Source organism: Gadus chalcogrammus, chromosome 12 (assembly GCF_026213295.1).
Source record: "Gadus chalcogrammus isolate NIFS_2021 chromosome 12, NIFS_Gcha_1.0, whole genome shotgun sequence".
Classification (NCBI taxonomy): Eukaryota; Metazoa; Chordata; class Actinopteri; order Gadiformes; family Gadidae; genus Gadus; species Gadus chalcogrammus.
The window spans coordinates 13,404,538-13,431,131 of record NC_079423.1 but is presented as its reverse complement, the minus strand read 5'-3'; the positions used below and the strand labels follow the sequence as shown (position 1 = coordinate 13,431,131).

The following is a 26,594-nucleotide window of genomic DNA, read 5'->3' as shown; positions in this document are numbered from 1 at the left end:
TGAACACAAAGGCGCAATATGATTTTTTTTCTCCACTCAACTCCACAACTCCCCCCCCCCCCCCCCCCCCCCAACACACACACACACACACACTCACACACACACACAGTCCGACTCTGTCTGCTCGCCCTTGCCTTTCCAAACAGTCCGGTCTTCGATTGCGAGTGCTGAGGATTAAATTACAGTCTCATGCTGTACAGATGCTTGTTCTGCTTCATTTCCCAGATTAAAACGGGTATCGCAGAATAGACCACGAATGCCAATGACAGCAGCTCAGGATGGATGATTTTGAATGACAAGTTGGCATTGATACGATTACACGTATCGATCTGAAACATTCCCGTACTATATTTGAATATTTACCGTATCGTTTGGTTTTTCCATTTATTTATATATATCATCTTGGTGTAGAGACTTTAATCCAGCGAGTGATTGTTGATCATTATAGTGGTGGTTCTAGGCCTGACCACAATTGTGATTCAGGACGAGCAGCCAGTCAATAGGCCATGTGGGTGGTAGACGGACAAAACATAACCGGAACACCGGCCTGGCCGACACCAGTCAATGTATTGATCAATCCCAACCAAATAAGGACTCCCAGTCCTACTTTAGGACTGGTACTGCAACCAAATGACTCATACAGTGGGTGTGAGGCACACAGGTGATTTGAAGCACCCAGGTTGGTGCTGCTACACACTGGTAGTTGATGATACGCATACACTCACTATGTCCAGCGCTTTACGTGTCTTGAATATATGCATATAAACAATGCAATGCAATGAATACATTTGTATTATTTATTGATGAACGAATAAATGAAAGGCTGAAACACAAGATAATGAGCACCACCATTTACCCCTTAAGAACCCACGAAGCAGTAAGCAAGAGCAGAAATGTTCTCATTACGAGTACGTCTCGGTCCTGACGCATAGGGCGTACTGTAAACTCCTCTGTTATAATAACGAGAGACGACCATCGGATGCGGTGCTATTGTCCCCACGTTCCCCCATGTTACACTCCTCCCTCCGATCTCTTCGTTGTACTGATATCCAATCCTCTCTTTGTCTCCTATTTCCCTGCCTCCTCCATCCCCCTCCTCCCCCTCCCTCTCCCTCCCTCTCCACCCCCCTCCCTCCCTCCCTCCCTCCCTCCCTCCCCGTGCAGGGTTCAGCCGTGCGGCCCTGCCTTTTGGCCTGGTTCGGAGGGAGCTGTCGTGCGAGGGCTACCCCATCGACCTGCGCTGTCCGGGGAGCGACGTCATCATGATCGAGAGCGCCAACTACGGCCGGACGGACGACAAGATCTGCGACGCCGACCCCTTCCAGATGGAGAACGTCAACTGCTACCTGCCCGACGCCTACAAGATCATGACACAAAGGTAAACCCGCCGCGCCAAGGTTTTTTACGTCGATATCCAGTCGGATGTCAGAGGTGCAGAGAGCAGGGGGTCCCGGAGGTCGGGCCCCGGGGGTGCAGAGAGCAGGGGGTCCCGGAGGTCGGACCCCGTGGTGCATAGAGCAAGGGGCCCCAGAGATGGGGCCCCGGACGGACTCCGGGGACGGTGCGAGCCCGATGATCGCAAACGATCGGGAAAATGTTAGCTTTGCGAGGTGATGCGTTAAAACAACGTGAAAAATACAAGCAGCCCATTTTATTAGCTTTCAGTACACTCAAGTGACTAACGACAGTGACGACTGTAGAGGACAACTGGGACAACTGTAGACTAATGCCTACTGCACACACCCACAGCCTTAAGTCGCTAATCAAGGAAGTGTAACACATGCTCTGTGCACAAAGTCGCGTGATTATGGACGGTTTGATGCACCCGCGATAAGCTCTTTGAAGGAACCGCCTGTACGATACATAACAAACATGCTTCAGTGGTTAACGGAGTTACACAGCTGCATGGACACAGACACGTGCACGCACACACACACACACACACACACACACACACACACACACACACACACACACACACACACACACACACACACACACACACACTCACACTCACACTCACACTCACACACATGCACACGCACACACACACAGTGTTTGACGCATACTCAAGGCCTTAGACATGAAACCGTTCGTCACACTGGGAAGCCTTGGGAGTCAATGTGGACAGGGTGGGAAGACACAAGCACCGCAGAAGAAGAGATATTGGAGGGTTCGGGACTGTCAGCAAATGTGCTGCTCCCATCTTGGGAAATAAAGCGTGTATAAAAAATATTTCTATATATAGAGATATATATCAAATAGTGAAATAATAATACTGCCTTCTGAGTTCTTGTATTTAAAGGGTTTATTTTCAAGCTGTGTTTGACGAAGTTAGATCGCTGACTCACACACTCTTCTTTCTTACGAGTGGGGGGTTGGGTGTGGGGGGCACACTAGAGTTTGCTCATGGCCCCTTTGTTGTCGGGCAAGACCCCTACCCCCAGATATTGTGTGCGCCCACACAAAAGCACACTCACGCACTTGCACACTCGACTCACAAAGTGCATTGGCCCAGCAACCAGGGGAGGGAGAGGGCTGACATGGCATGAGCATACATCTTTTTTAGGATTTTCCGAATTTAATTAACTACCGCTCTCTTTTGCATAATTTTAGATATGTAGTATTCCTAATAGTGCGATCGTCCCCTGACTTGAAATAAAACACATGAGACTAATTAGGGAATGTTTATTTATTTTTTTCCTTTTATTTTTAGAAATGGACTGCACAATTCCTACCCATCGACGATGCATTTGTGGTCGAAATATTTGTGTGGATGCTTGCTTGGGCGGATGGGTGGCGCATTAAATAGCCAGCAGGCTGATCTGTGCCAGTCAGTATTAAGCTGTCTGCGCTCGCTCGCCCAGCTGAAAAATATTATCCCTCATAGGGGTGAAATGCGTTCCCCTCCAGAGATGAATATTTTCCCTTTATCCCCCTTTTTGTAATATTTCCGTTACTTCTTGGCTCTGTCTCCAGAGCTGCCCAGGAGTTGTTTAAATGTATTTTTTTATGATTACTTTGACCTACTAATTTAGATTTAATTTGCACAGGAGATAAAAAAAAAGGGGGGGAGGAGGGGGTACTGGGTGATGACAACAGCAGAGACCCCTAAATTGAGTGTAGTCCTGGAGTGTGGAGAATTGGATCGGGGGCCTCAATAGATCCCGTTGGCTCTCTCTCGCTCTCTCTCTCTCTCTCTCTCTCTCTCTCTCTCTCTCTCTCTCTCTCTCTCTCTCTCTCTCTCTCTCTCTCTCTCTCTCTCTCTCTCGTTCTCTCTCTCTCTCTCTCTCTTTCTCGCTCAACTTGTGTGAGTGTTTTTTTTGTATCAGACCAGGCATATTATATTCATGAGCACAATGGTTTTATGAAATATCCTCAGGACTACTGTGGCTCAATTAGAACATTCAGCTGCAAGCAATTAGTCGACTCTAGTGGGTAATAACGTGTGCAGGAGATACTTCACGTCGGACACCTCCCTGGCAGATGTGAAACTGCATGGCGGTACAGTTTGAACTAATGAAGTTGTTGGTGTAAAAGTGATGGATTGAGATTCGTCGTGCTGTCACCGCCGAAACTCAGCCTGCCTGAGTGGCGCAGGACCAGCTAAATTAGTGAAGTCTCTCGCCAGGAAGATCACAACTCACGTTTTACTCCGGCGTTGGCTGTGTGTGTGTGTTTGTGGTTGAGTGTGTGTGTGTGTGTGTCGGGGTGTGTGTGTGTGTGTGTGTGTGGGTGTGGGTGGCTGAAGTGTATCCATCATAGAGGGCCCCCCCCTATTGGGCAGGAATAAGCTATGAAGACCGCATGCTCCAGTTCCTGGTTAATCGTTCGAGCTAAAAAAGACAAAGATTGCGTCCAGGTATGAGATGGGGAATAAGTCACTCGTAAATATTGATTCCATTTTTGGACGGCTAATGAGCTTCTCCGAAGTATTCAATTACGGAATCATTGATTACTGTAACAACATTGCCAGGGTTCGTCTTGACCTGTGTATCATGGCTTTGACAAAGAGTGTATCACTAACACGAATAATCAATGAAAGACTGCCCTCCAGACACAGACGCAATGTGCATTACTAGCATTACGAGTGGGAGGGAGATACTCTGGATCGGACGGATTTGCATGAGTTTTCTTCCTTTTTCTCTCCAAATTATTTATTTATTATGTGCCCTAATAATAATGACGTGCGCCGGCTTAAATGGGGAGGAGTTGGGAAACAGTGCAGTGATGCGCTTAGCGTGGCTCTCCAGAGATTTGGCCCACTGTTTCCGGATGACGGGACATTGTCTTGGACATGCTGTCCTTGCGTACATATGGCGTTTGTGTCTATTTCAGGCTCAAGCAAATCGAGATTGAATAAATTGCCCGGCTTCAAGTGGAAGTGGACAAAATTCATGACGCATAAAAACTCTTGCTCTAATGGCAATATGTGTTTCGCTCTCCTCTCACTGTATCATTGATGAAGTGGTGATTAAAATGCGATCCACGGAATCGGATTTGATGGGACATTTTTTTTTTTTTAAACTTGTATGAACCTCAGGGGCGAGGAAAATATTCTTGAATTGCATTTTTAATTCTTCTGAGGCTTCTCCACTTAGATATTATTACTTTGCTATTGCAGTCGTTTTTTAAAAAGGGTCTTCGGCAGTGCAGTTCTTATCCCGAACTAAAAAAGAAAAGGTCAAAAAGGTCAAATGTAGACAGGGGATGATATATCTTATTACATGACAAAACGCAGGCAACGGCCTCTGGACAACCCCAGTGAGTATTGTTGCCAGCGTCAATAAATATAGCATAAACGCTAGCATCTGACGGTAATTACCACTTCCCAGATTATCTCACTGTGATATTGGGTCGGGAGTTGAAATTCAAATGCGGGATTGGCTAATCTATAACTGCCCATTTCCTGTAACGTCGTTACACCAGCCCGCTTGAAGGAGAAGCTCATAACCTGGGTGCTTGTGTTTATGCGCGCCCGCAAGTGTGTGTGTGTGTGTGTGTGTGTGTGTGTATACGCCTTCGTATGCTTGTGTGTGTTTATGTGGGCGTGATTGTTTGTGTATGTGCGTTTCTTTTTTGAAACGCATTGTTTCTTTAGCCGAGCCCCCCCCCCCCCCCCCCCCCTCTCCTCAACCCCGCTGGGCTCCCGGGGGTCCGCTGGAAATGATTTAATTTTTCAGCGGCTGTCTCCGATCAACAGGCTGGCCTCTTGAGAGAGATGCCTGCCTTGATAATTGTGGCATCAACCTCATCGGCATTTCAGATGAAACGGAGCCAGACGGGTCACTCTGAGTTTAACAGACACTAATTTGATTGAAATTCAAACTGGGAGCAACAGGAAGTAAATTTCCCCCTATTCTTCGGGTTTGTAATGTGCTCCAGTCACTCATGTTATTTCCCCTTCTAGAATTGCTTATGGACCATTTGAAGCCTCCTTTCTTAGACATAGAGTGGCTGCCTGCAGCAAGCCATCAAGCCTCACGCAGTGTGGACAGCTGGACAAAAAAGGGAAAACAAATCTATGATTTGTTTGGTAGGCACCAAAGCGATAGGTAGCCCCCCCCCTCCAGAGCCCGCCATCCCGGGCCATTCCTTTCTTTCTTTCTTCTTTTTCACTTAAGGTAATTTATTATTCAATTAGCCCCTTATCTCGTTGTCCAATTATTATTTGACATGCTTTATGACGGCGGAGGGAAAGGTTAAACTGCATGTGGATGCATAGTATCAGGAGTGCTATCAGTTACCCCCCTCCTTGGCATCTTATCGCACCCCCTTCCTGCTGTCAGGAGCTCATTTTGAGGGGGAGATTTGCAAGAAATCTGAGCTCATCTTCTACGACACTTTAATTGTGCTAATATCTGGCTCTTGCGAAAGGTCAGGGATTAGATTTGGAATGGCTCACCGTGATTAACCAGCCAGTAGCTAAGATGGAGGCCAGGAGAATGGGAGTGAGCGCTCGCTGGAACGTCTCTCTCTCTCGGCGGAAGTGCTTCAATATTGACATATTAACATATTTAAATACTCGTATCACGTGAAATATTTCAATCAAGTCTAATGAAATCATTGTGCTCATCAGCGCGATAATGGACGGATTGGATGAAAGGATGGATAGAAGGATGGATAGATAGATACGGACAAACGTCTGGCTGTGGATAGATGGATGGATGGATAGATACGCAGTGCCGCAGATAGACGGACCCCGAGAGAAAGAACAAATGCATAAAACATGCAAAAGCTGCCATTCTCTTCGCGTGTATTATTTATTATTAGCATACTTAATTATGTCACTGCCTCTGACCATGCAAAGCTATAAAATACCATATTTTACATATATTTAATTAGTCTGCATTTTTAGACGAGTGCCCTGGGAGGCCTGAAAAGGTGAAACTTTGCATGGGAATATTTTCAATTACATTTTCCCTGCCAAAGTGAAGGCGGCCAGGACGCATAGAATAGTCATTAGGGCTTCGGCAATTGGTCTCGGGAGATGCTTACACTCTTACAGATGAGACAGAATCTGAGACACACACTCCCATAGATCAGGGCCCCCAGAAGCCTGGCTGTAAAATTAGGGCGATACATCAGAAGGGCCCATCAACACTTATACTAACACAGAGTCCCCGTGTAAATACGGTTGAATATTTTATCCAAGTGAGTTATTTCTCCCACCCTGTCCTTTGTCTTGGCTACATTAGCCGGAACAACGTTGACAGCTTTGTGTCATATTAGCGTCTGGGATTTTATTTGCTACATCATTCTGTTTCACGGCACCGTCTTTCTCGGGAAATTATTTAGCTATTTCATCGCAATCTGTTAGGCAAAGCACCTTAATTTATATTACTCCTGGCCGCCATGCTTAAGTAAAAATAAAATAACTGGAATCATCAAAATGACAACGTGAAATATAGCTACAGTGGGCCAGAGAGCGAAAAAAAATAGTAATAGAGTGTTATCGTTGCTTGAAATCACGTTACAACAGCCAGCATATCTTAATTCTGAAGTGATAATAGATTTTCTTCATAAACAATTGAGCAGATACCCCCATCACTTAACACATAGGAAGGCCATTAAACTACATTGCCTGAGGCACATGGAAACACACGCACACACAGACAGACAGATGGACAGACCGACACACAAACACACTCTTGTGTGGCTTTCTGAATTGGATTTCCATCGAGCTCGGGTTTGACTAATGTCAAAGAAAACAAATCACTGTTGTTCTTTTTATATAATAAATGCAATTTCCGCTGACATCTTTTTTTGCGATTCAGCCAGATAAGTAGTGATGGAATAAAAAAAAAATGGTGTGCTGTGTGATTAATTGTTTTCATTCCTGGTAGAAATACAACCACGAAAAAACGGGACAAAACTCTACGATTGCCTTCAATTGCTTTTTAATTTACCTTGAATTGCATGTCATTCGACAGTAGATGGATGGACACTATCAACTTAACCGTGGCATCCTGACAAAATAGAAAAAATGTATAGATAAATCAATTAAAGCAATTAAAATGTAATAATACAAAATTATATGAAGACATTTTCAATCTGAAAACACATAAGTTATCAGAATCCCGGGTACACATGGCTCCCATCCCAGCGTTGGCTAACTGTTGGCACCTGCTCCCCCCGGCCCCACTGCGATTCAACATTACATTAAAAAGCCTCTGAGGAGATGTCTTAGCCCTGGCTCCTGGTCCCCTACCCCACAAAGGGGCCGGGGTCTTACTCCGGGAGAAGCAATACAACCCCAGCCTCTAATACATTTTCCAATGATCCACTGTAAACGAGAGCGTCGGCACGGCGATAAGAAGAAACAAACGCTATCTGGGTCCCCGTGCTAGATCAGCAGAATGCCGCGGCATCGATCCTGCCGCCTCCCAACACCGATAGAATTCTAATCTCCCTCGGTAGCAGAGACGGCTATTGATGTCATTATCACAATTTCAGTTCAGCGAAGGGGGTGGTCAACTCCAATTCCCCCTCGGAGCTACGGAGGACACCTCTGGTTCTGTTGGGGGGGGGCCCGTGTGTGTGTGGTAGGGGGAGTGGATGATGACTGGGGGATCACTGGTTGGTGTAGCCCACAGAAGGAAAACCATTCATGGGTAAATACAGTAGGAGAGGGCTTAGCTGCCACCGATTGGACAAGGGCTCACGGGAGGGAAAGCTATTACCCTGTCTGTGTGATATTTTAATTAATTGTATGATTGCCTTTGATGGTTCGGATCAAATGCTATTGTAGAGTTTAACTGCACAGTTGATGTGTTCTATATTTGTACGATGTTGTTCAAATATTGTTCGATATTTTTATTATACATTTTCTAATATAGAAATATCAAGGTTTCTATATTTTCTTTTTTGATTTTTTACATTTATATTTGTATTATTATTGATTGATTATTTATGATTATTATTATAAATTAAGGTTAATCTATATATATATATATATATTTTTTTTTTTCTACTATTTACTACATTTTATTATTTTAATCTATCTAATATAATATATTGTATTATTTTTCTATATTTTTTATCTTTTTGTATCTAATCTTGTATCCCTGTTCTGTTTTGTGTTACTCAGTTGGACCCACACCTCCGCAAACCCACTGTGTGGGCAATGCATCCCATCCACATTGTGATTCTTTGAGATTCCAGATGATGAGTTGTCGTTTCTGTTTGTCTGCTCCCCAGGTGCAACAACAGAACCCAGTGCATCGTGATCACGGGTTCTGATGTGTTCCCCGACCCCTGCCCAGGGACCTATAAGTACCTAGAGGTCCAGTATGAGTGTGTGCCCTACAGTGAGTATGACGCCTAAATCCGGATTTAGAAACAACATCACCCACCGCCACCACCCCACCTTAAGTCTCTGCCTCTCCAGTCTACTTTATAGATCTCTATCACTCTTTTATCCACACACCACACGCCTCTCTGCTCACCGTTTCTCAATCCCTCTCTCTCCCTTTCTCTCGCTCTCTCTCTGTCTTTTTTTCACTTCAAACAACCCATTGTGCTCAGTATCTTCCTCCATCTGCATCGCTCCATGAAGTTTTCATGAAATATGACCCGTTAGGAAGCCTTTGCTCCTCTTCTGTACTGCCTTCATTATTGATGTGCTCCCTGTGTTTCCTGCCGACTTTTAAAACCCAGGTTACGGGGGTGGGTGTGGGTTTGGGTGTAGAGGAGAAGGGGTCGCCCGTGCGCCTCGATAAGGCAAGGGGGGTTGGGGATGGGGGGGGGGGGGGGGGGGGGGGGGGGGGTTTGAGAGGTGTTAACACATATTTTAATTACTCCCGGGTTCTTGTGCGAAGTCCACCAAGCCGGAGAAGCGCAGCTCATCTTAATGGGTAGAAAAATGCTCTCCGGTCCAGCAACAGGTGTTGAAATGTGCTGCTAACAGATGTTTCATTATGTAAGGCAAAGCCGAATAGCTTCCATATCTTTGGTCTCTCTTTCTCTCTCTCTCTCTCTCTCTCGCTCTCTCTCTCTCCCTCTCCCTCCTTCTCTCACAAGTCAACAAGCTAATATCGAATACAATGAGTTAGTGTGAACGTTGTATTCTGTTCACTGGATGCCAACACAGTCCCTGCCATCCAATTTCCCCCGTGCCATCGTGCCGATTTGCCCTGCGTTCATTTGGGAAAAGAAATTGGAACAAGTACCCCCAGCTAACCTTTTGAAGCTGATTAATGCTCCCAAATTAGAATGCATTTCGAGAAGCATTATCAAAAGAAGACAAGAAATGGGCAGGGAGACAGTGTCAAAACCGTTAATGCCAGATCCCTTACAAAAAAAGGAAACGGTGAATAAAATGGCAGAGCGTAAAATATAATTCACACCACCAGCATAAGATTGAAACATGATTTGCTCCATGAGACGCGGGATTTGTATTCGGCACGCATCCGTTTACACGCGTGTTCATCTGAAATTCAACCTAATGATGTGGTAGTAATTATGCACCTTTAGCCTACATCGTCATTCGTATCCTGGCCGGCCGCGATCCAGGCCACGCAGTGTGTCCCTCTGGGCTCTCCGTCTCCGTGTTTAATCAGAATACCGGAGTGGACATCATTAGCTGTTGAAACTTGTTCCAAGCTAAAAGGTTAAGCTCTCTGCGGCAACACGCACCCTGTATTTAATATAATAAGTAACCAACGATGATTATTGCATTGTGTCGTACAAAGGACTGGCAAATTGCATGTCCCTTATTTTTAAATATTCATAGCAGGGTTGTTGCTGTTGTTGGGTTCCTCAGCTGGTTTTTGTTTCCACACACAGCTTCCCCTTCTGCCTCCTAGTGAAGTGAATTATCGACCCCATCTCCTGCTGTATTATCTCAAGCCTTAATGGTCGGATAAGCTTCAAGGTGCACTTGTGTCCAGCTCCTGCTATGTTTTGACTTATGCCTTTTTCCCCTCCCCCAAGGAGACAGTCAAAAGTACCCAAGCCTGGTCCCATATAACATTTCCCAAATAATCCCGGCTCCGGCTGGAAACGTACACTCAAACATGACATTTCAAGGAGTTTTTTTTGTGACTCTCCTCCGAGGTGCAAATCACGCCATATCTGTAGCCCCATCTTTCTGCTTCTCAAGGTCCTTCATGTTCGACCAGAATAGAAGCAAGAATCCAGAATGTATCGTATCGCCACTGCCCTGGTAAGTGCTTAGTGTCCCCAACCAACCCAACCCCTCCCCCAACACCTAGTCTGAACAAACCCAGTCCAATCCGAGTTAAGTGGACAATCCGGTCCCAGTCTTTCCCCATTCTCACCTATTTAATATGCTGAGTGTTCCTCCCCAGTCTAAACCTGCCCAGTCCGATCCAGTCAAGTGTTAAACCTGGCCCTGGTCTTTCCCAATTCACACCTGTGTAAAATGTGATACTTGAAAAATGTCTCATTATATATTTCCCTAAACCATCCCTTTTTTTATCCCACCCATAATAGCTGACATGCACTTCCCTTGTTAACATTGACCCTTGTTTGAATATGTTAACTCATATCTACTATGTTTCAGAGTATGAAGCAGCATTAACGTTAATGTCTTACTGACGAGTTGACTAGCTGAGATTTAGTACCCGGCCAAATCAATGCACATGACACAAAAACATTGATCGTATGCTGAAGATCTGGTGATTAAATACGTTGCGGCGGTCCAAAAGCTTAGAATCCTGCTGGATTTGCGGGGATACAAGGTTGTTAAGTTGTTAAGCAAGAAGAACAGTATAAATCCCCCGATAAGCTGAAGAGCCACAGCAGAGCAAAAAGCAAAGTGTCCTCATTCCAAATAAATCAAGAGATCCTGCAAAATCTCATCTTCCATGTTAGGGTTAAAAATAAAGCAGTTACGTAACACAAGTTAGATCATAAGGCAGAGTTTTTACCTTTGCTGGCCCACAAAAATAATATTCAAATCATCTAGGCGGATGTGGCATGAAAAAATGTAATATTATGCATCAGGACAGCTTGTGTCAACGTTTTAGGATTTTTTTAAAACTAAGCTACGTTGTTATAATGATAATTTAATAATAATTTATGATAATATGAATAAATTACAAAAATAGATTGTTTAATATATATTTATATATATTTCTTAATTTTTGTGTATACTGAGTGATATATATATATATATATGTATATATATATACATATATATATACCCACAAACGTAATTCTCTGGTATAAACAATCCTGGATTCCCTAATTAAGTCTGTGGCAGACGGCAGACATCTTAGACGAGAGGGAAGCAGACAGTTGACCAGTCTAGCGACTCCCAAAACATATTACCTCCCATTCAAAAGGATCCTGGGACCATTAGGGTAGACCCTGGTAGACCGAGGGTGTGCTGTCCATTAAAATACAAAAAAAAAAAAAAACAGGACTGCCTCTAAGACGCCCTTGCTTTAAAACAGTCATACCTCGAAAATGGTACGATGAGATGAAAATACAAGAGACAACAATAAACAAGGAAGCCCGACCACTATTGGAAAACAAGTGAAGGGTCTGGAAGGGAGGGACGATGAGATGGGTGGGCATGGCTCTAATGTCTATTTCCCTGATGCTGTTTTCTTTCTTCTCAAATTAACTTACTTGTTTTCCCTTCCTCTGTGCAATCTGCAGGAGACCGGCTATCTGACTGTCTCTCGCTGCACAGAGCCGCCCTCTGATTACCTTTTTCATTTCTCTCTTTTTCACATTTTTATTCACTTTGTCAGGTCCTCTGTCATGTGTTTTCTTTTCTTTCTTTCCAGAATTCTGTCCCTCTCTCTCTCTCTCTCTCTCTCTCTCTCTCTCTCTCTCTCTCTCTCTCTCTCTCTCTCTCTCTCTCTCTCTCTCTGTGTTCTGCCGTTCTATGTTTCTCTACCCCTCACTCGCTCCCACCAATTCTTTCTCTCCCTCTCCCCTATCCCTCTCCTCTTTTATCTCACCATTGCAGCTTCTGAGAAGTCAACTGTGGTTAATTTGTTTACTTGTTCTTAGTGTTTGATCTCTTAGGTAGCTACAGCAAACACTCCACACACACACACACACACACACACACACACACACACACACACACACACACACACACACACACACACACACACACACGTACACTTCTTCACTACACACACACACACACACACACACACACACACACACACACACACACACACACACACACACGTACACTTCTTCACTACACACACACACACACACACACACACACACACACACACACATACACTTCTTCACTACACACACACACACACACACACACACACACACACACACACACACACACACACACCACACACACACACACACACACACACACACACACACACACACACACACACACACACACCTCTTCACCACACATACGGATATCGTTCTCCATTACTATCTGCCACCGAGGTCATGGGTCTAGAGAGTCTTTGTCTGTCGTGTTTATATGTATATCTATCTGGTTGTTGTTTGTCCTGTCTATTCAGGACATGCTACTGCTATAGGTGTTATTGTATAAATAATGAGAAGTGTCTCGTTTTAATTGCAACAACAAAAGAAGCATGGTGTGAACCATTAGATGGGTAGTTGTTATTGTTATTTCCAATTTTTGTAATTATTTTCTGAGATGGAAGTATTCACAAAACACACGTTATCAAACCAACGCCTGGCTAAAGGCCTTCTATAGAGGCCCACACAATGCATGATATGTTGTACATTATGTATACGATTCTATTGTATTTCACAATGTAGTCGAATTCGGATAATTTCAGACTAATAGGACGCAATATCAAACATAGTAAAACATTAATTAAGGACATTTGTAATTTGTCATACCTATTTTTACCCATATCTGTATTCTACTGTGATGCTAGGCTTGGTTTATAGCTGTGGGGAAATTACATTAATAATCTTAACACATTATGTTCTGCCCTCTTTGCCAGTGTCAAAGTCAAATGAACCAAGTTAGGTAAAGAGCAATTAAAATACTTATTTATTATCACTAAGGATTAAGTGAATACTAATTCAGAAAACCCATGCTATAAACTAAATTGCATCCCTTCAACAAATGCAATTAATTGAATTTTCGCTAAATATATTATTGAAATCAAAGCTCTATTTTATAAATATTTTTTTCCTAAACTGAACTGCAGTTGTGAGTAATCACATGAGCGCCGTTGCTGGAGCTAATAATGGACTAGAAACATGTATTGTCTATAAACCAAGCGCGGCATCTCTCCCCCTACCCTTGTCTAATACCTGGGGCTGTTACAGATCTGTTCTAATTTTGCAGCTTTGTTCCTTCATGGTGCACAGAAGCTTCCTGCCTTCCCTATGACTGTCTGCTGCTGCTTGTCTCTCTCTCCCTAACTAGGTCTCCTCCGTCTGTGTCCACGTCTCATAACACGTGTCGTCTTGTCTATGTATTCGTAGCGATGTTAATTCATAATACTCTCTTTTTTCCTCCCCCTTCCTGCACTCTCTTTTCATTCTCTCTACCAACGCTTAAAATAGAAGTGGAACAAAAAGGTAAATAACAAGACACGATCCAAACCCTAGCTCCTTGTTTATTTATTTATTTATTTTCGTGTGGCATCTGGTTGTAAAAACTTTACCTTTTCTTCCCATGGTGGCCCCCCCTTCTCTCTCTCCTCGTTCCCCTCCTCATGCAAAATACCCACTGCCTTAGGAGACTTTACCCCCCGCCCCCCCCCCAGCCAAGGCCCCAGCCCCATTGTAAACTCAAAGGTCCCCCCGCCATTGTAATCTAAAAGGCCATTAACGGCCGACCGGGGGAAGGAGACTGTAGAAAGCACACATACATTCACAGCAAGGTAAAGACAAGGAGCGCACACAAGCTGCAGCCCCCGACACACACAGTAAAAAAGAGTGGGCATATTGGCCGGGCTCCAATGGGGCATTTTTTTCTTTCTTTTTTCTTTACTCTCCTACTCCCTGGGTGCTTTGGCTACTCAGCAGAATCTCATATCGCCTGGCTTTCAAACTCTCCTCCATAGCATGCCTTGGTGACAGTGTCTATGGGCCCCCGCTTTCTTGTATCCTGTTTTTTTCCCCTCTTTCTCTCTGCCTCTTTCTCTCTCTCTTTTTCAATCTCTCTCTCTCTCTCTCATCTCTCTCTCTCCTCTCTCTCTCTCTCTATCTCTCTCTCTCTCTCTCTCCTCTCAATCCTCCCCCCTTGCTCCTGCACCCCTCTTCTCTGCTCCCCTATCTTCTCCTCCTTCTCTTCTCCCTCCTCTATTTCTTCAACTGTTGCTTATTCCCCCCCTCTCCCCTCCTTTTGCCTCCCATTCCCCGAGGGATTCACAACCAAACGCCTCAATCGCACGACACACACAAACAAAGAAAGTGCTTTAAGTTGTGTCTAAGTTGTTTTTTTAAGCCGCCGTGACATTTGCACCCCCTTGGTAATGGCGACCTTCTCAGGTATAAGCTGTAGAAATGGGGTGGTGGCGGTGGTGGTGGTGGTGGTGATGGTGCTGTATCCATCCGAGGCTCGTCAAACTACGCACACCACATTTGCATTGGGACCTACTCTCTCTCTCAACTGCTCTATCGTAACCTCTTCTGTCTGTTGCCAAGTGAATTCTTTAGTTGGCTGCTATTTTTTTTCCCTTTTTTTCTCTCTCCTGGTTTATTTGTTTACAGGACCAATTGTTTATTTGCGTTTGTTTTCTGTTCTATTCGGTTCCCCCCCTTCCATCCTTCCCTCATTTGTGTTCTGTTCCAGTCAATGAGGCAAAGCATCTTTTTTTCCTCCGGAACTATCCTATACATATATACCTCGACATTATGCTTAACGATTTATGTATTCCTTTTGTTTCCTTTACATGCATCCACTACACTCCACCATACCGCTTGTGTACATTGGCTGTAGCTGACTAGGGCCCATTTGACCACGCCTTTCCCTGGACAACCTGTAAAACAAAAACAAGGACATTAGGACATTATCCTATCAAAATATCTAAATCATAACATAAAACTAAAAAGCTTTGTGCATGTTAACCCATGCCGTTTTTTGTCTTTTCTTTCCTTTTCTGTGTTACTCTACTCTCCCCCTCCCCCCCCCCCCCCCTACCCATCCCACCCTACCCCTTCCACCCATCGATAGTATTTGTTTGTCCCGGGACGCTGAAAGCGGTGGGCGACACGTCCTTTCTGTACGAAGCAGAGCAGCAGGCCGGAGCCTGGTGCAAAGACCCACTGCAGGCCGGCGACAAGATCTACTTCATGCCCTGGACGCCGTACCGCACGGATACCCTCATCGAGTACTCCTCCCTGGACGACTTCCAGAACTCGCGGCAGACGGTCACCTACAAGCTGCCGCACCGCGTGGACGGCACGGGCTTCGTGGTGTACGACGGCGCCGTGTTCTTCAACAAGGAGCGCACGCGCAACATCGTCAAGTTCGACCTGCGCACGCGCATCAAGAGCGGCGAGGCCATCATCAACAACGCCAACTACCACGACACCTCGCCGTACAAGTGGGGCGGCAAGACGGACATCGACCTGGCGGTGGACGAGAACGGCCTGTGGGTCATCTACGCCACCGAGCAGAACAACGGCATGATGGTGCTCAGCCAGCTCAACCCGTACACGCTGCGCTTCGAGGCCACGTGGGAGACGGCGTACGACAAGCGCTCGGCCTCAAACGCCTTCATGGTGTGCGGCGTGCTGTACGTGGTGCGCTCCACCTACGAGGACAACGAGAGCGAGGTGAGCAAGAGCCTGATCGACTACGTTTACAACACCAAGCAGAAGCACGGGGAGTATGTGGATATCCACTTCCCCAACCAGTACCAGTATATCGCCGCTGTGGAATACAACCCCAGAGACAACCAGCTCTATGTGTGGAATAATTTTTACATCCTGAGGTACAATCTGGAGTTTGGGCCGCCCGATCCCGCGCACGGTAAGAAACTTGATACTTGATACTTTTTCTTTTTTCTTTTTCTGTTTAAATTTTTTTTATCAGAAGTTCTCCTCTTTCCAATTTGTATGTGGTCGACGTTCGTTCGCGTCTCGAGTTCCGGCAGTGCACTGCAGAGCGGTCCCTTTGGTAGTACATCAGTGTGTCACCTTTCACAGCCGGTGGATTTAAATTTTAAATATAATACTCTAGATGGGCTATGGCGGCTTCAAAGTGTGTGAAGGATAGGAAGGCATCTGGGGGGTTAAACGAGAGCAGCTCTGCGGTGGTAAACAAACCTCATAGCCAGTTACCTACCGATAAGGGATACGTGTCCGGGGGACTGAGGGGACACCCGCCCACGCTGGCCTTCCCCCAAAGTCCCCCAACGCTCAAGCCCCTGGGATTCCCGCGAGCAGAAGCTGCCTCTGAGAGACTAAGATAGAGGGCCCTAGCAAGAGGTAGCGAGAGAGCGAGAGAGAGAGCGTTGTACCCTCACCTCTGGAGGGGCACATGCCTGGACAGGTACAAAGAGTAGCCTAAAGCTAGAATAGATCTCCACCCCCCCCCACACCCCCCCCCCACCCCAAGGGGTACTCAAACTCTGCCAAATCTGATCAAGAAATGCATACTTGACACTCTGAGGGTGGAAAAGCAAAAGTCGTGTCCCGGCTCAGAGTGAAAGAACAGACGGACACGAAGGGAGCGGATCTATCAACAACAACGGTTGTATCGGGCCGACAAGTTTTTATTTTTAATTTAGCTGTCAAGGCGCGGACACGATGGCTTGTCTGCCGTAAGTCTTTACATTGGAACTATAATAACAGTAATTACGTTAATCCCCTCCCTCTCTCTCTCTCCCCCGGTTTTCTGGGGTCTTGCAGCCAGCGTCGTGCCACAGAGGTCAAGGAACTTTTGTGCAGATTATCCGAGAGGCTTAATATTTATACATGTGTTTCCTCGCACACTTTGTATTGATAGGGTGTCTTGCAGCCAGCACTGTGTTCAACCCAGTGGAACAGCGCACCACTTTGGCTGGTCTCTTCATGGATATGGGAACTCTGAGGCTAATTTGACAAGGAGATCTCCGTGGGTGTATGGGGGGTTTGAACACACAGACCCACCCACGTGCACACACACCGCTCACACACAAACACACACACACACACACACAGTAGAGTGAAGGCTACTACCCATCCGCTTCCTCCATTAAAACAGTCGCACACAAAAAAAACGAAATTTTATTGGCGTGTGTGTTCCTGGACAAAAAAAATAAAGAAAGTGACACATATCAGTACCCTGAGGCCTGCCATATTGGGGAATCTTTACACTGACATGAAAGGGAGGCAACGGTTCTCTCAACTTGACAAATGAGACACACAGGGCTACTCCCCCCCCCCCCTCCTCACACACACACACACACACACACCCACTAACTCACCCAAACACACACACAACTCCAACACTAATGTGTGCTGAGGTGCAGTCGATGCGTGCCAGGGAGAATGGTCCGTGATGATCATCAGGATGTCAATAAAGTTGTCCACCCACCCAGCTGACGCTGATGTTGACACGTAAATGATGGCACTCTTTTTTCGAGCTGTCACACCGGACCACCTCCCAGAGATATCACGCTTCGGTTATGGCTGCTCCTCGCCTCGCTAAGCAATGAAATGGAGGCGAGAGGGAACATGTTTATTTGGTGAAGGCTGAGTTCTGACATTGGGGGAGTTTGACATTTAATGGTGTTTTTTAGTTTTTCGTCCAGGGGAATCAGTTTATTCTTGTTTATTTTTTTCTTTAATTCATAGTCACATTTCAGTTTTTTCCATAATTCCGAGAACATTTCTGGATAAATGGTCTTTGCCTTTAGCACGGCAGAATTTTTATACTTTTTTTTTTGAGAAAAAACATCCGAATTGTACCAATTTATGAATTGATTATCAAGATTACAGCAAAAGTGGATTCAGGAGGAGAAGTTAAATGAAATGTCTTATTGAATCACGCTCCGCCATCAAGGACACGCAACATACAGGCTTTTAAATATTTGTCCAAGGCTGTTTGATGTCTGTGTAGGGGGGAAGCCGCCATCTTTCTCCCTAATGTCTGTGCAGAAAAGCTCAATTTAAGACCTAGGAAACAGGAACAGTTGAATAACAAACCTTGTTGCCAGGGGAGACAGAGATTGCTATGTGAATAGTGCCGGCAGAAAATATTCTTGGTTAATCTTGAACATACACGCAATTTTTTTTGTCTTCACCGAAACAGCTGTTTCAATTGAAAGTCTATGAAACGTATGTTTATACATTACGTAAACTGGACTTTCCTAACTTTTACTTTTGTGGGGTTTATCATTCGTCAGCCACAACGGTTCCGTCCAACTCTTCAAATCTAGCCCGCCTTCATGAGCAATCGCATGAATGTGATGTTTGGACGCCGTGTTGCAGACAGTTGGGTTCTTGTCCAGTCCAATAATGTTGCTCATGTCACGGGGAAGATCAACTCCTGGGGGATTACGTTTGGGGGGCTGTCTCAGGGTCATGTCCAACGACCAGCTCCAGTAGAAGAGGACAAGTTAAATAGGTCAGTAAATCCCTCTTTTGGCACTGACTAATAAAACCATCCTGCCCACAAAACCAGCAACAACCTTATAATCCACTCCTCCAAACATGGACGCATTATGCTCCCTTTCACTGAGGCCTGGAAGCACAATTGAACGAAAAAACAGTCAAACAAAATTGTTCTTGTCACAATCTGTTAAATAAGAGGACTTAATGGATGCAAGTGAGTCGTTACTTCTGAACATCTTGTTACATGCTATTGCATTTGTATGCCGCTGTTTATTTAGGGCACACGACAATCTCGAACGGGCTCCGAAGCACAGAGTAAGCATATAAAACGGCTTTTATTTTAAGAAAGACACAGAGAAAGATGCTATTCACCATCCCGGTGGGCCACTCGTGTGCTCAGAACCTCTTTATTTATTTCTTGACGCAAAATTAGATTGTGAATCTTCTCCGAGAGACAAGGCCCAGGGTGGCCGTTAACACAGACACAAACGAAGACCGGCTTTTTTTTAATTGTGCATATGTCAATACACGTGTGCAGGGCCTCAGTCTTTACTGCAGCGTCAAATCGGTAATTTGCAAGAGGGAATTCTTACGAGGAAGGAACGACCCAATTGGTTAGAAATTATAAGGTGTTGTGGCATTGGCTGGGCCAATTACCTATAGGATACTGTAGGCTATGTAATGGAATAAAGCAGAGCTGCGGGCACTCTGTCTGAAGAAGGGTGCTCTCTGTCACACGTTTGTGTGGCGCATGGGTTTACATTCCCTTCCCACTGACCTAATTTAGCTGTTTTTGTTCTATAGACCTCAACGCGTATGAGAAAAAACCTGGCCTCTGTTGCCTGCATGTTAGCGGGCAGGTAATTGACATGCAGTCACATAGACAGGCAAGCAGAGGAGTCTAAGTAGAAGGAGTACGTAATACGAGAGTGAGACAGGCAGGTGGCCTATCGATGGAAGCATAAACAAGGATTATCGATTAGAAAACAAGGCTTCCGGAATTAGACGTTTGCAGAACAAGGTTGAAGACGGGATGAATAAGACATGCAGTGACTTGACAATACCACGCAAACCCGACGGTTGTCCATCTTTCTCTGCCCCTTCTTCCTACTCTGTCACATCCATCTCTTTCTTTCTGTCAATGTGTCTCATCTTCATCATCGTGCGTCCCCGTCCCACTGTACGAGATCCATCGCTCGCGTTCCCTAGCTGGCTTCTCTCTGGGCTCCACTCACTGGCTGATGGGCATGACACCATTACCATCACCATCCTGGTTCTCCTCCGGAAAATGAGTTCAAATGCAGCCATGTACGTTGGCGTTTTGTCGTGTTGTGTTACGCTATCTTCATATAAATCCTAGTTTCGGAGGGCATCCGTTGCATTGAGCTAGGCGCATATGGCCTTTATGTAACATCAGCTATATGAACACGACCTATAGTTCATGTATTCTTATCTGCATCATCCATCCAATCGTTACCACGACGACATCATCGCATGCCGACATCGACTCAAAACATCTGTTCTCCGTTGCGATGCCACGCCGAAACTAAAAAAGATGATGAACGACAATCCCAGTCCCCCGGGGCCCTAATAACGCACACGCACGTACTGTAGTGGTATGTGCACGTATAGGGAACCTCGTTTGGCTACGTCCTCCCAACTCTTTGGAACTCGCCCCCTCCCCCACCGCCTCAACACGATGTTAGCAAGGTTCACAAAATGGCTTTGTTCCCTGCTCCCCTGCCGCCTGCTCCCTCTTCGTCTCTCGCTCTCGTCCTGTTCCACGGGTTCCCTGCCAGCGACAGCGCTCCCCCAAGTCTCGCAGGCCTGTCGCTCCCCTGCATTGGCAATGCAGCAATTAATTACCTCGCCAATCTGTGTAGATGATGGGAGGGACATGCTAATTTAATGATGGATCATCTCTCTTGCTCTTTGCTGCCGCTTCCGCCTGAGGTATCCAAAGTATTCATTTATGGCGCCGGTGGTCGTTTTACATTTTTTATTTTATTTTTTTCATGCTCTTGTGCTGTTTCGCTCAAGTTATGACCATCCTGGGGTCCAACTCTATGTCATAGTATCACCAGGAGAGCTGAACCGGAATGATAGGGCTTTCTGTAATTCATGTAGCTTTTAGTAATACCTCAGTGCGACCTTCAACCTCCCACAACTCAGATCGCTTTCCGCGGGAATTAAATGGCGAATGTTCAACGTGTATGAGGTCGGGGGTTCACCTGCCTGCTCTGAAATCTGATCGTCTGGTTGCTGAACTGCTCGGTGGCGTGCGTGCGTGCGTGCGTGCGTGCGTGCGTGTGTGCGTGCGTGCGTGTGTGTGTGTGTGTGTGTGTGTGTGCATGAGAAATGGTAGTAGTAGTGGCCAGGTTATGCTCTGGAGAGTCGAGGTCATTACGACATTACAACCCCTCATCTGCAGGAAAGGGGGAAAAAAAAAAACACATCACCAGCAACATTCTCCTGGTTCTTCAACGCCAGCGTTCGTGGCTTCCGACTCCTACCCTGAGACATTTTACAGCTGAAGTGCTACATCACGCGTGACACGTAGCACACGATCACAGCTGACAGCTACAAGTGTATAGTGCGATATTAAACTGGGCCGTATGTGTTTCAGAATGTCACGAGCTGTGTTTTACATACGAGGGGAGAGAGAGAGAGAGAGAGAGAGAGAGAGAGAGAGAGAGAGAGAGAGAGAGGGGGGGGAGGGGGGGAAGAGAGAGAGAGGGTGAGGGGGAGTGAGGGAGAGAGAGAGATAGTGGGGGAGTGAGGGAGAGAGAGAGATAGTGGGGGAGAGAGAGCGAGGAAGAGGGAGAGAGAGAGAGAGAGAGAGAGAATGCGGGGGTTGGTTGAGATTATGGTTTGTTGGCGGGAGCTGCTACTAAAGGGATCTACAGTCTCTTGTTTGATTACAGACTGACTGTGAAATGAGGCATATTAAAAGAATTATTACTTAGACTTCACAGTGGTCCCTATACAGTCTCTGACATGAGCCTGGGAGATTTACTTCACACATTCCTTCGTTGCTGTTTGTAGTAGTAATAGTGTGTGCGGGATTGTGTGTGTGAGTGTGTGTGTTTCTGTGTGTGTGGTGTGTGTGTGGTGTGTGTATTTGTGTGTGTGTGTGTGTGTGTGTGTTTGTGTGTGTCTGTGCGTGCACACGCCTGTATGTGAAAGAAAGAGGGACAGATAAATAAAGGGGAATAAAGAGTGACAGAGGCAACATATATCTGAACAACAAGTCAACTTGCTATTTGTTTTATTCGGTTGTATACTGTGCCCTCTGACATGGCCATGTTGTGGTTCCTTTGGGAAAATAGTACAACTTTTAGAAAACAGGCGTCCCTGGTTCGCTCTCACATATAGATCTGCTTGGCATGGATGGCGTTCACGTTTTTACATTTCAGTCACGTACAGTACAGAGAAAAACCAAGCAAGAGAAAAGGTGTCTACCATGCCAGCTGTGAGAGCTACTCTATGATTTCGGTGTCATCTTGTAAATGCTGTTGTGTATGCACGGCTTTACATGGATGTATCTGTAAAAGAGTTGTTGAGTGTATGGGGTATTACCGTTATATTATATGCGTGCAGGTGATTTTATTTTGAAAGCAAGACAGATAGACGGATAGAGATTGAGCGCGAGGGAGCAAGATTAAATATAAATATCCAAATAAGTCAACCCGATTCTTGACTCCTTTTTATTAATATCACCATTATTGTTTCTTGCCACGACATACGCTTCCTGAAAAGATAATGACTCAGGGGAAATTATATGAATATCACTCAGCTGTCTTCCTGTTTATTGCTGATGCTGGCCAATCACAGGCTGCATATCAATGCATGAATCACACAGGCAAACAAACAGCAAAATGAGTGTAATCCAGTTTCCGTTTGACTATTATTGTCGTATTATTGACGGATATCAAAAAATATCACAAATTGCCATTCTCGGTGACACACAGGTGTGGTCGCATTTCCATTACAGATTTGTTGGAAAAACAAAATGTGTGTGAAATCCCTAAAGTGAGTGCAGTGTAAGAATAGAGAGGGGCACGCAATTGAATGCAATTCTACACACCGAGAAACCTATTCATATTAGCTATGCTAGTAACCTGTACATCTTAGCTACACTAATATGATTCTTACCAGTTGTAATGATAAAAAATCTACAAAATAGTTATATTCAGAGGACGAATAACATTGAGAACATCATTGGATAATTAAGAAGCTGCGCTGACGTATTAGTATATAGATCAAGAAAAAAAAGGACACTGTAAGACCTTCTCCCAACACTTATCATGTCCCTGCTCTCTCTAAAGCCAAGGTTGGATTCCCTGTGAGAACACTTAATACAGAACAGCTATACTCGACAGTCGAGGGAATTAAACAAACAATGAGTCTTTGGCATTAATAGCTCAATTGAAAAAAACACATGTCAGGACATGCTAGAACGGATGCTTTCGTTCACTTTTTCAGTTCGCCTTTACTCCAAATAAATAACCCCCCCCCCCCCTGATAAAGTTGATTGCACAAGCGTTAAGTTTACTCTCGCACCTCTCCTGAGTGCCGCCATTAAGCATAATTCAAAAGACACACACGCTGTCGGTTCTCATCTGGCCCGGGTTGCGTGACGGTCCAGGCCTGGCACCGCCAGCCCGGTCCCGGCGGTATCGACGTACGTGAGTGATTTGTGGGGCGTGTGTTTCGGAGAGACCTCCAGCGAGCCGCATCCGTGCTGTTGTATGCATCCGACAGAACACATCAAATCCCCATATCCCTATGCATTTCCACTCCTTCCACGATCTTGTCCTTTCTTCTCGCTCCCTCGCTCGGCCTCAAACGCTCTCTCTCTCTCTCTCATCTTCATCTCTCTCTCTCTCTCCTCGCATCTCTCTCATCTCCTCTCTCTCTCTCTCTCTCGCTCCTCTCTCGCTCTCTCATCGCATCTCCGTCCCCTTTAGCTCTCTCTCGACTCTCTTACTCTCCCTTAATCTATCTTTACCTCTCGCTCTCGCTCTCCTCTCTATCTCTAGCTCTCTCTCTCTTGGCTCTCTTGCTCTCCCTCGCGTCTCCCTCGCTCTCGTCTCTCATCTCTCACTCTCTCTCTGATTGTCTGTAGTAAATGCCAGACCTATAACCTCAGCCGTAATAACAGAGCCCCACTAAGATATATTTAAGTGGGAAAAAATAAAATAAAACTGTGATAGTGGTGATGGTGTTGGGAGCTGATGTTGGGGGGGGGGGGGGCAGGCACCAAATTATATAAAGAGGTTATGAATAAGTCGGTTCAGACTATTGGCTGTGCTCGGGAGGATATCTCCACTCATACTCACACACTATGACAGCTAATTGAAGGTTCCCCCTGGGCTGAGCACTGGAGAGACATATTAATCGAGTACCCTGCCCCGGTTTCCCTGTTCAGCCCGGCCTCCCGGTGAGATTGGCTTGCCCTGCCATAATCAAAAGAAAATTGCGCCGGTAGGGGTGTACTAGGGGCCTCGCACATATGTTAGCGGAATAGAGTGGCTGTATAGATAGATATAAATATATATAATCTTTTTTGGGGTCTTTTTTTCTTATTCATTCCATTCCCTGTTCGTCTGTATGGCGAGTGATAGCCAACCTAATCCCTGCTTCTACGCCTACATACTGTACAGCGCATATTCACACACATACATGGATAGACGTATAACCTATATATAAATACATATATTTATATACCTATCTGTACCTATAGGATAATTCGCCCCGGTTCTTTCGTTTTTCATTGAATGTACTTCAACCGGGCTATGGAGCAGAGGTAATGGGATTAGGGTAGCACTGGATTACGGATTTTGGATGGACACATGGGCAGAGCTACTGGTCAGAGGGAGGTTGTTTTGAATACACAAGTATCGCCGTGTCCTGTATTGATATTAGCCCTTGTTTTTCTCTCTACATACATTAAATAGGATTAGTTTCCATTATAAACATAAACATGAAATGAGCCTTCCCAATTGGATTATTCTATCAGTTTGACTCAACTTCCCCTTGCCCCCTCAAACACACATACACACACACACACACACACACACACACACACACACACACACACACACACACACACACACACACACACACACACACACACACACACACACACACACACACACACACACACACACACACACACACACACACACTAGTACGTTATGGTGTTCACCCCTGATGACGACCATTAGCATGACTGCACATATTGAGAACAATGCGGCGCTGTTAGCTAGCAGGCTTATAGCTTTGCACGGCTCTCCCTGCCGCCACACAGACAGACACTGTAACACGAGCAAATACTAATTCCCTCTGACTCGACTCTCTCCTCACCCCTTCCGCCCTTCACTGAAAAAGTCTATTCTATTCTTAAAGTCAGTCTATTACGGGGCCCAAAATCAATCCAGGGCTCCAGCTAAAACCTATACGTCTCTCTCTCCCCCGCTCTCTCTCTTAATGGAAGGCTAAATAAAAGACAAGCCATTAACCCTATCAAGAGTAACACCCAGGTATCTGTCGGTTACCTTCACAGCTACAGTTGAGCAGAGAGGGAGACGCGTTGGAGCACAGTGTGTAAAATAAAACCGTTTACAACGGTTTACTAATTAGCGTTTTAGCCAACGCATTCATCCCCAAAGCGACTTCGCAGTGCGTCTCGGGTCGGTTCTCCTGTCATATCTGTGGAGCAGGTAGGTACACGTTCCGGTCCGTCTCAAGGCCGCCCTACACGTCGACGTCGGGGGTTCGAACCAGCAACGGCCCCACCCTGAAACACTCGGAGAGGATGTAACCGTACATTATAACACAATTAGAGGCACGGAGTGCAGCCTTTCAAAGGGAGAGAGAGAGAGCCATTACAAAGGGGCTCGCCCCGTGAGTTATAGGGCGTGGAAGGGATGTGGTTGTTAGTGAACATGCGGAAGGAATGCGCGTTGGATTACGGCAGACGCCTCCTTTGATTTATCGCGTGTGCTCGTGAGCCCCTTGTCTTAAATCATGCTGTCTCAGGGAAATTCGTTTTCATTTAATTTCTGTCTGGATTCCTTTACCCCCCCCCATGGAGACTAGGATTAATCATCATCATCATCATCTTTCAAACTTTTGGTGGGGGGGAAATAGGAAACCTATATGGAGCCCCACCATATCCTGGGAATGTTTTTCTTTGCTTTCTTTCTCGTTTTTTTTTTTTGTCAGGGGGGTTTAATGTGCCGAGGAGCCCGGATCACAGAAGCAAAGACAGCAACGATAATAATTTACACACATGTGTTGACGCACATTCGTTCTGTGAGACAGCGGTAAACGAGACACACATGCTGCTCGGACGCCCGCTCTTAATGTGCAGAGAGTGGAAACGGACCGTGGCTTTCATCTCGGCCTCTCTCGTCTCTCTCTCTCTCTCTCTCTCTCTCTCTCTCTCTCTCTCTCTCTCTCTCTCTCCCCCCGTCATTTTTCTCCCCGCCTCCGTCGCTCTCTCTGTCTCTTGGTGAGCGTTTTCAGATCAGTGGTCAGCTGAAAAGCAAGGCGATAGTGAATGGGCCTTTATGGAGGAGGAAGAGGGTGTGGTG

The 26,594-nt window shown here is 45.6% G+C and overlaps 1 protein-coding gene across 1 annotated transcript in view; it reads left to right on the top strand.

The window, feature by feature from the left end:
* Positions 1-1,176: 1,176 nt before the first annotated feature.
* adgrl2a (adhesion G protein-coupled receptor L2a) overlaps positions 1,177-26,594 on the top strand; it is a 160,234-nt gene continuing 134,816 nt past the window's right edge. Inside the window, exons 1-3 of the mRNA XM_056603611.1 lie at positions 1,177-1,378; positions 8,701-8,810; positions 15,626-16,426. Coding sequence (XP_056459586.1) covers positions 1,263-1,378; positions 8,701-8,810; positions 15,626-16,426 — 1,027 coding nt within the window. The 5' untranslated portion in view covers positions 1,177-1,262. The remainder of the gene's footprint in view (positions 1,379-8,700; positions 8,811-15,625; positions 16,427-26,594) is intronic.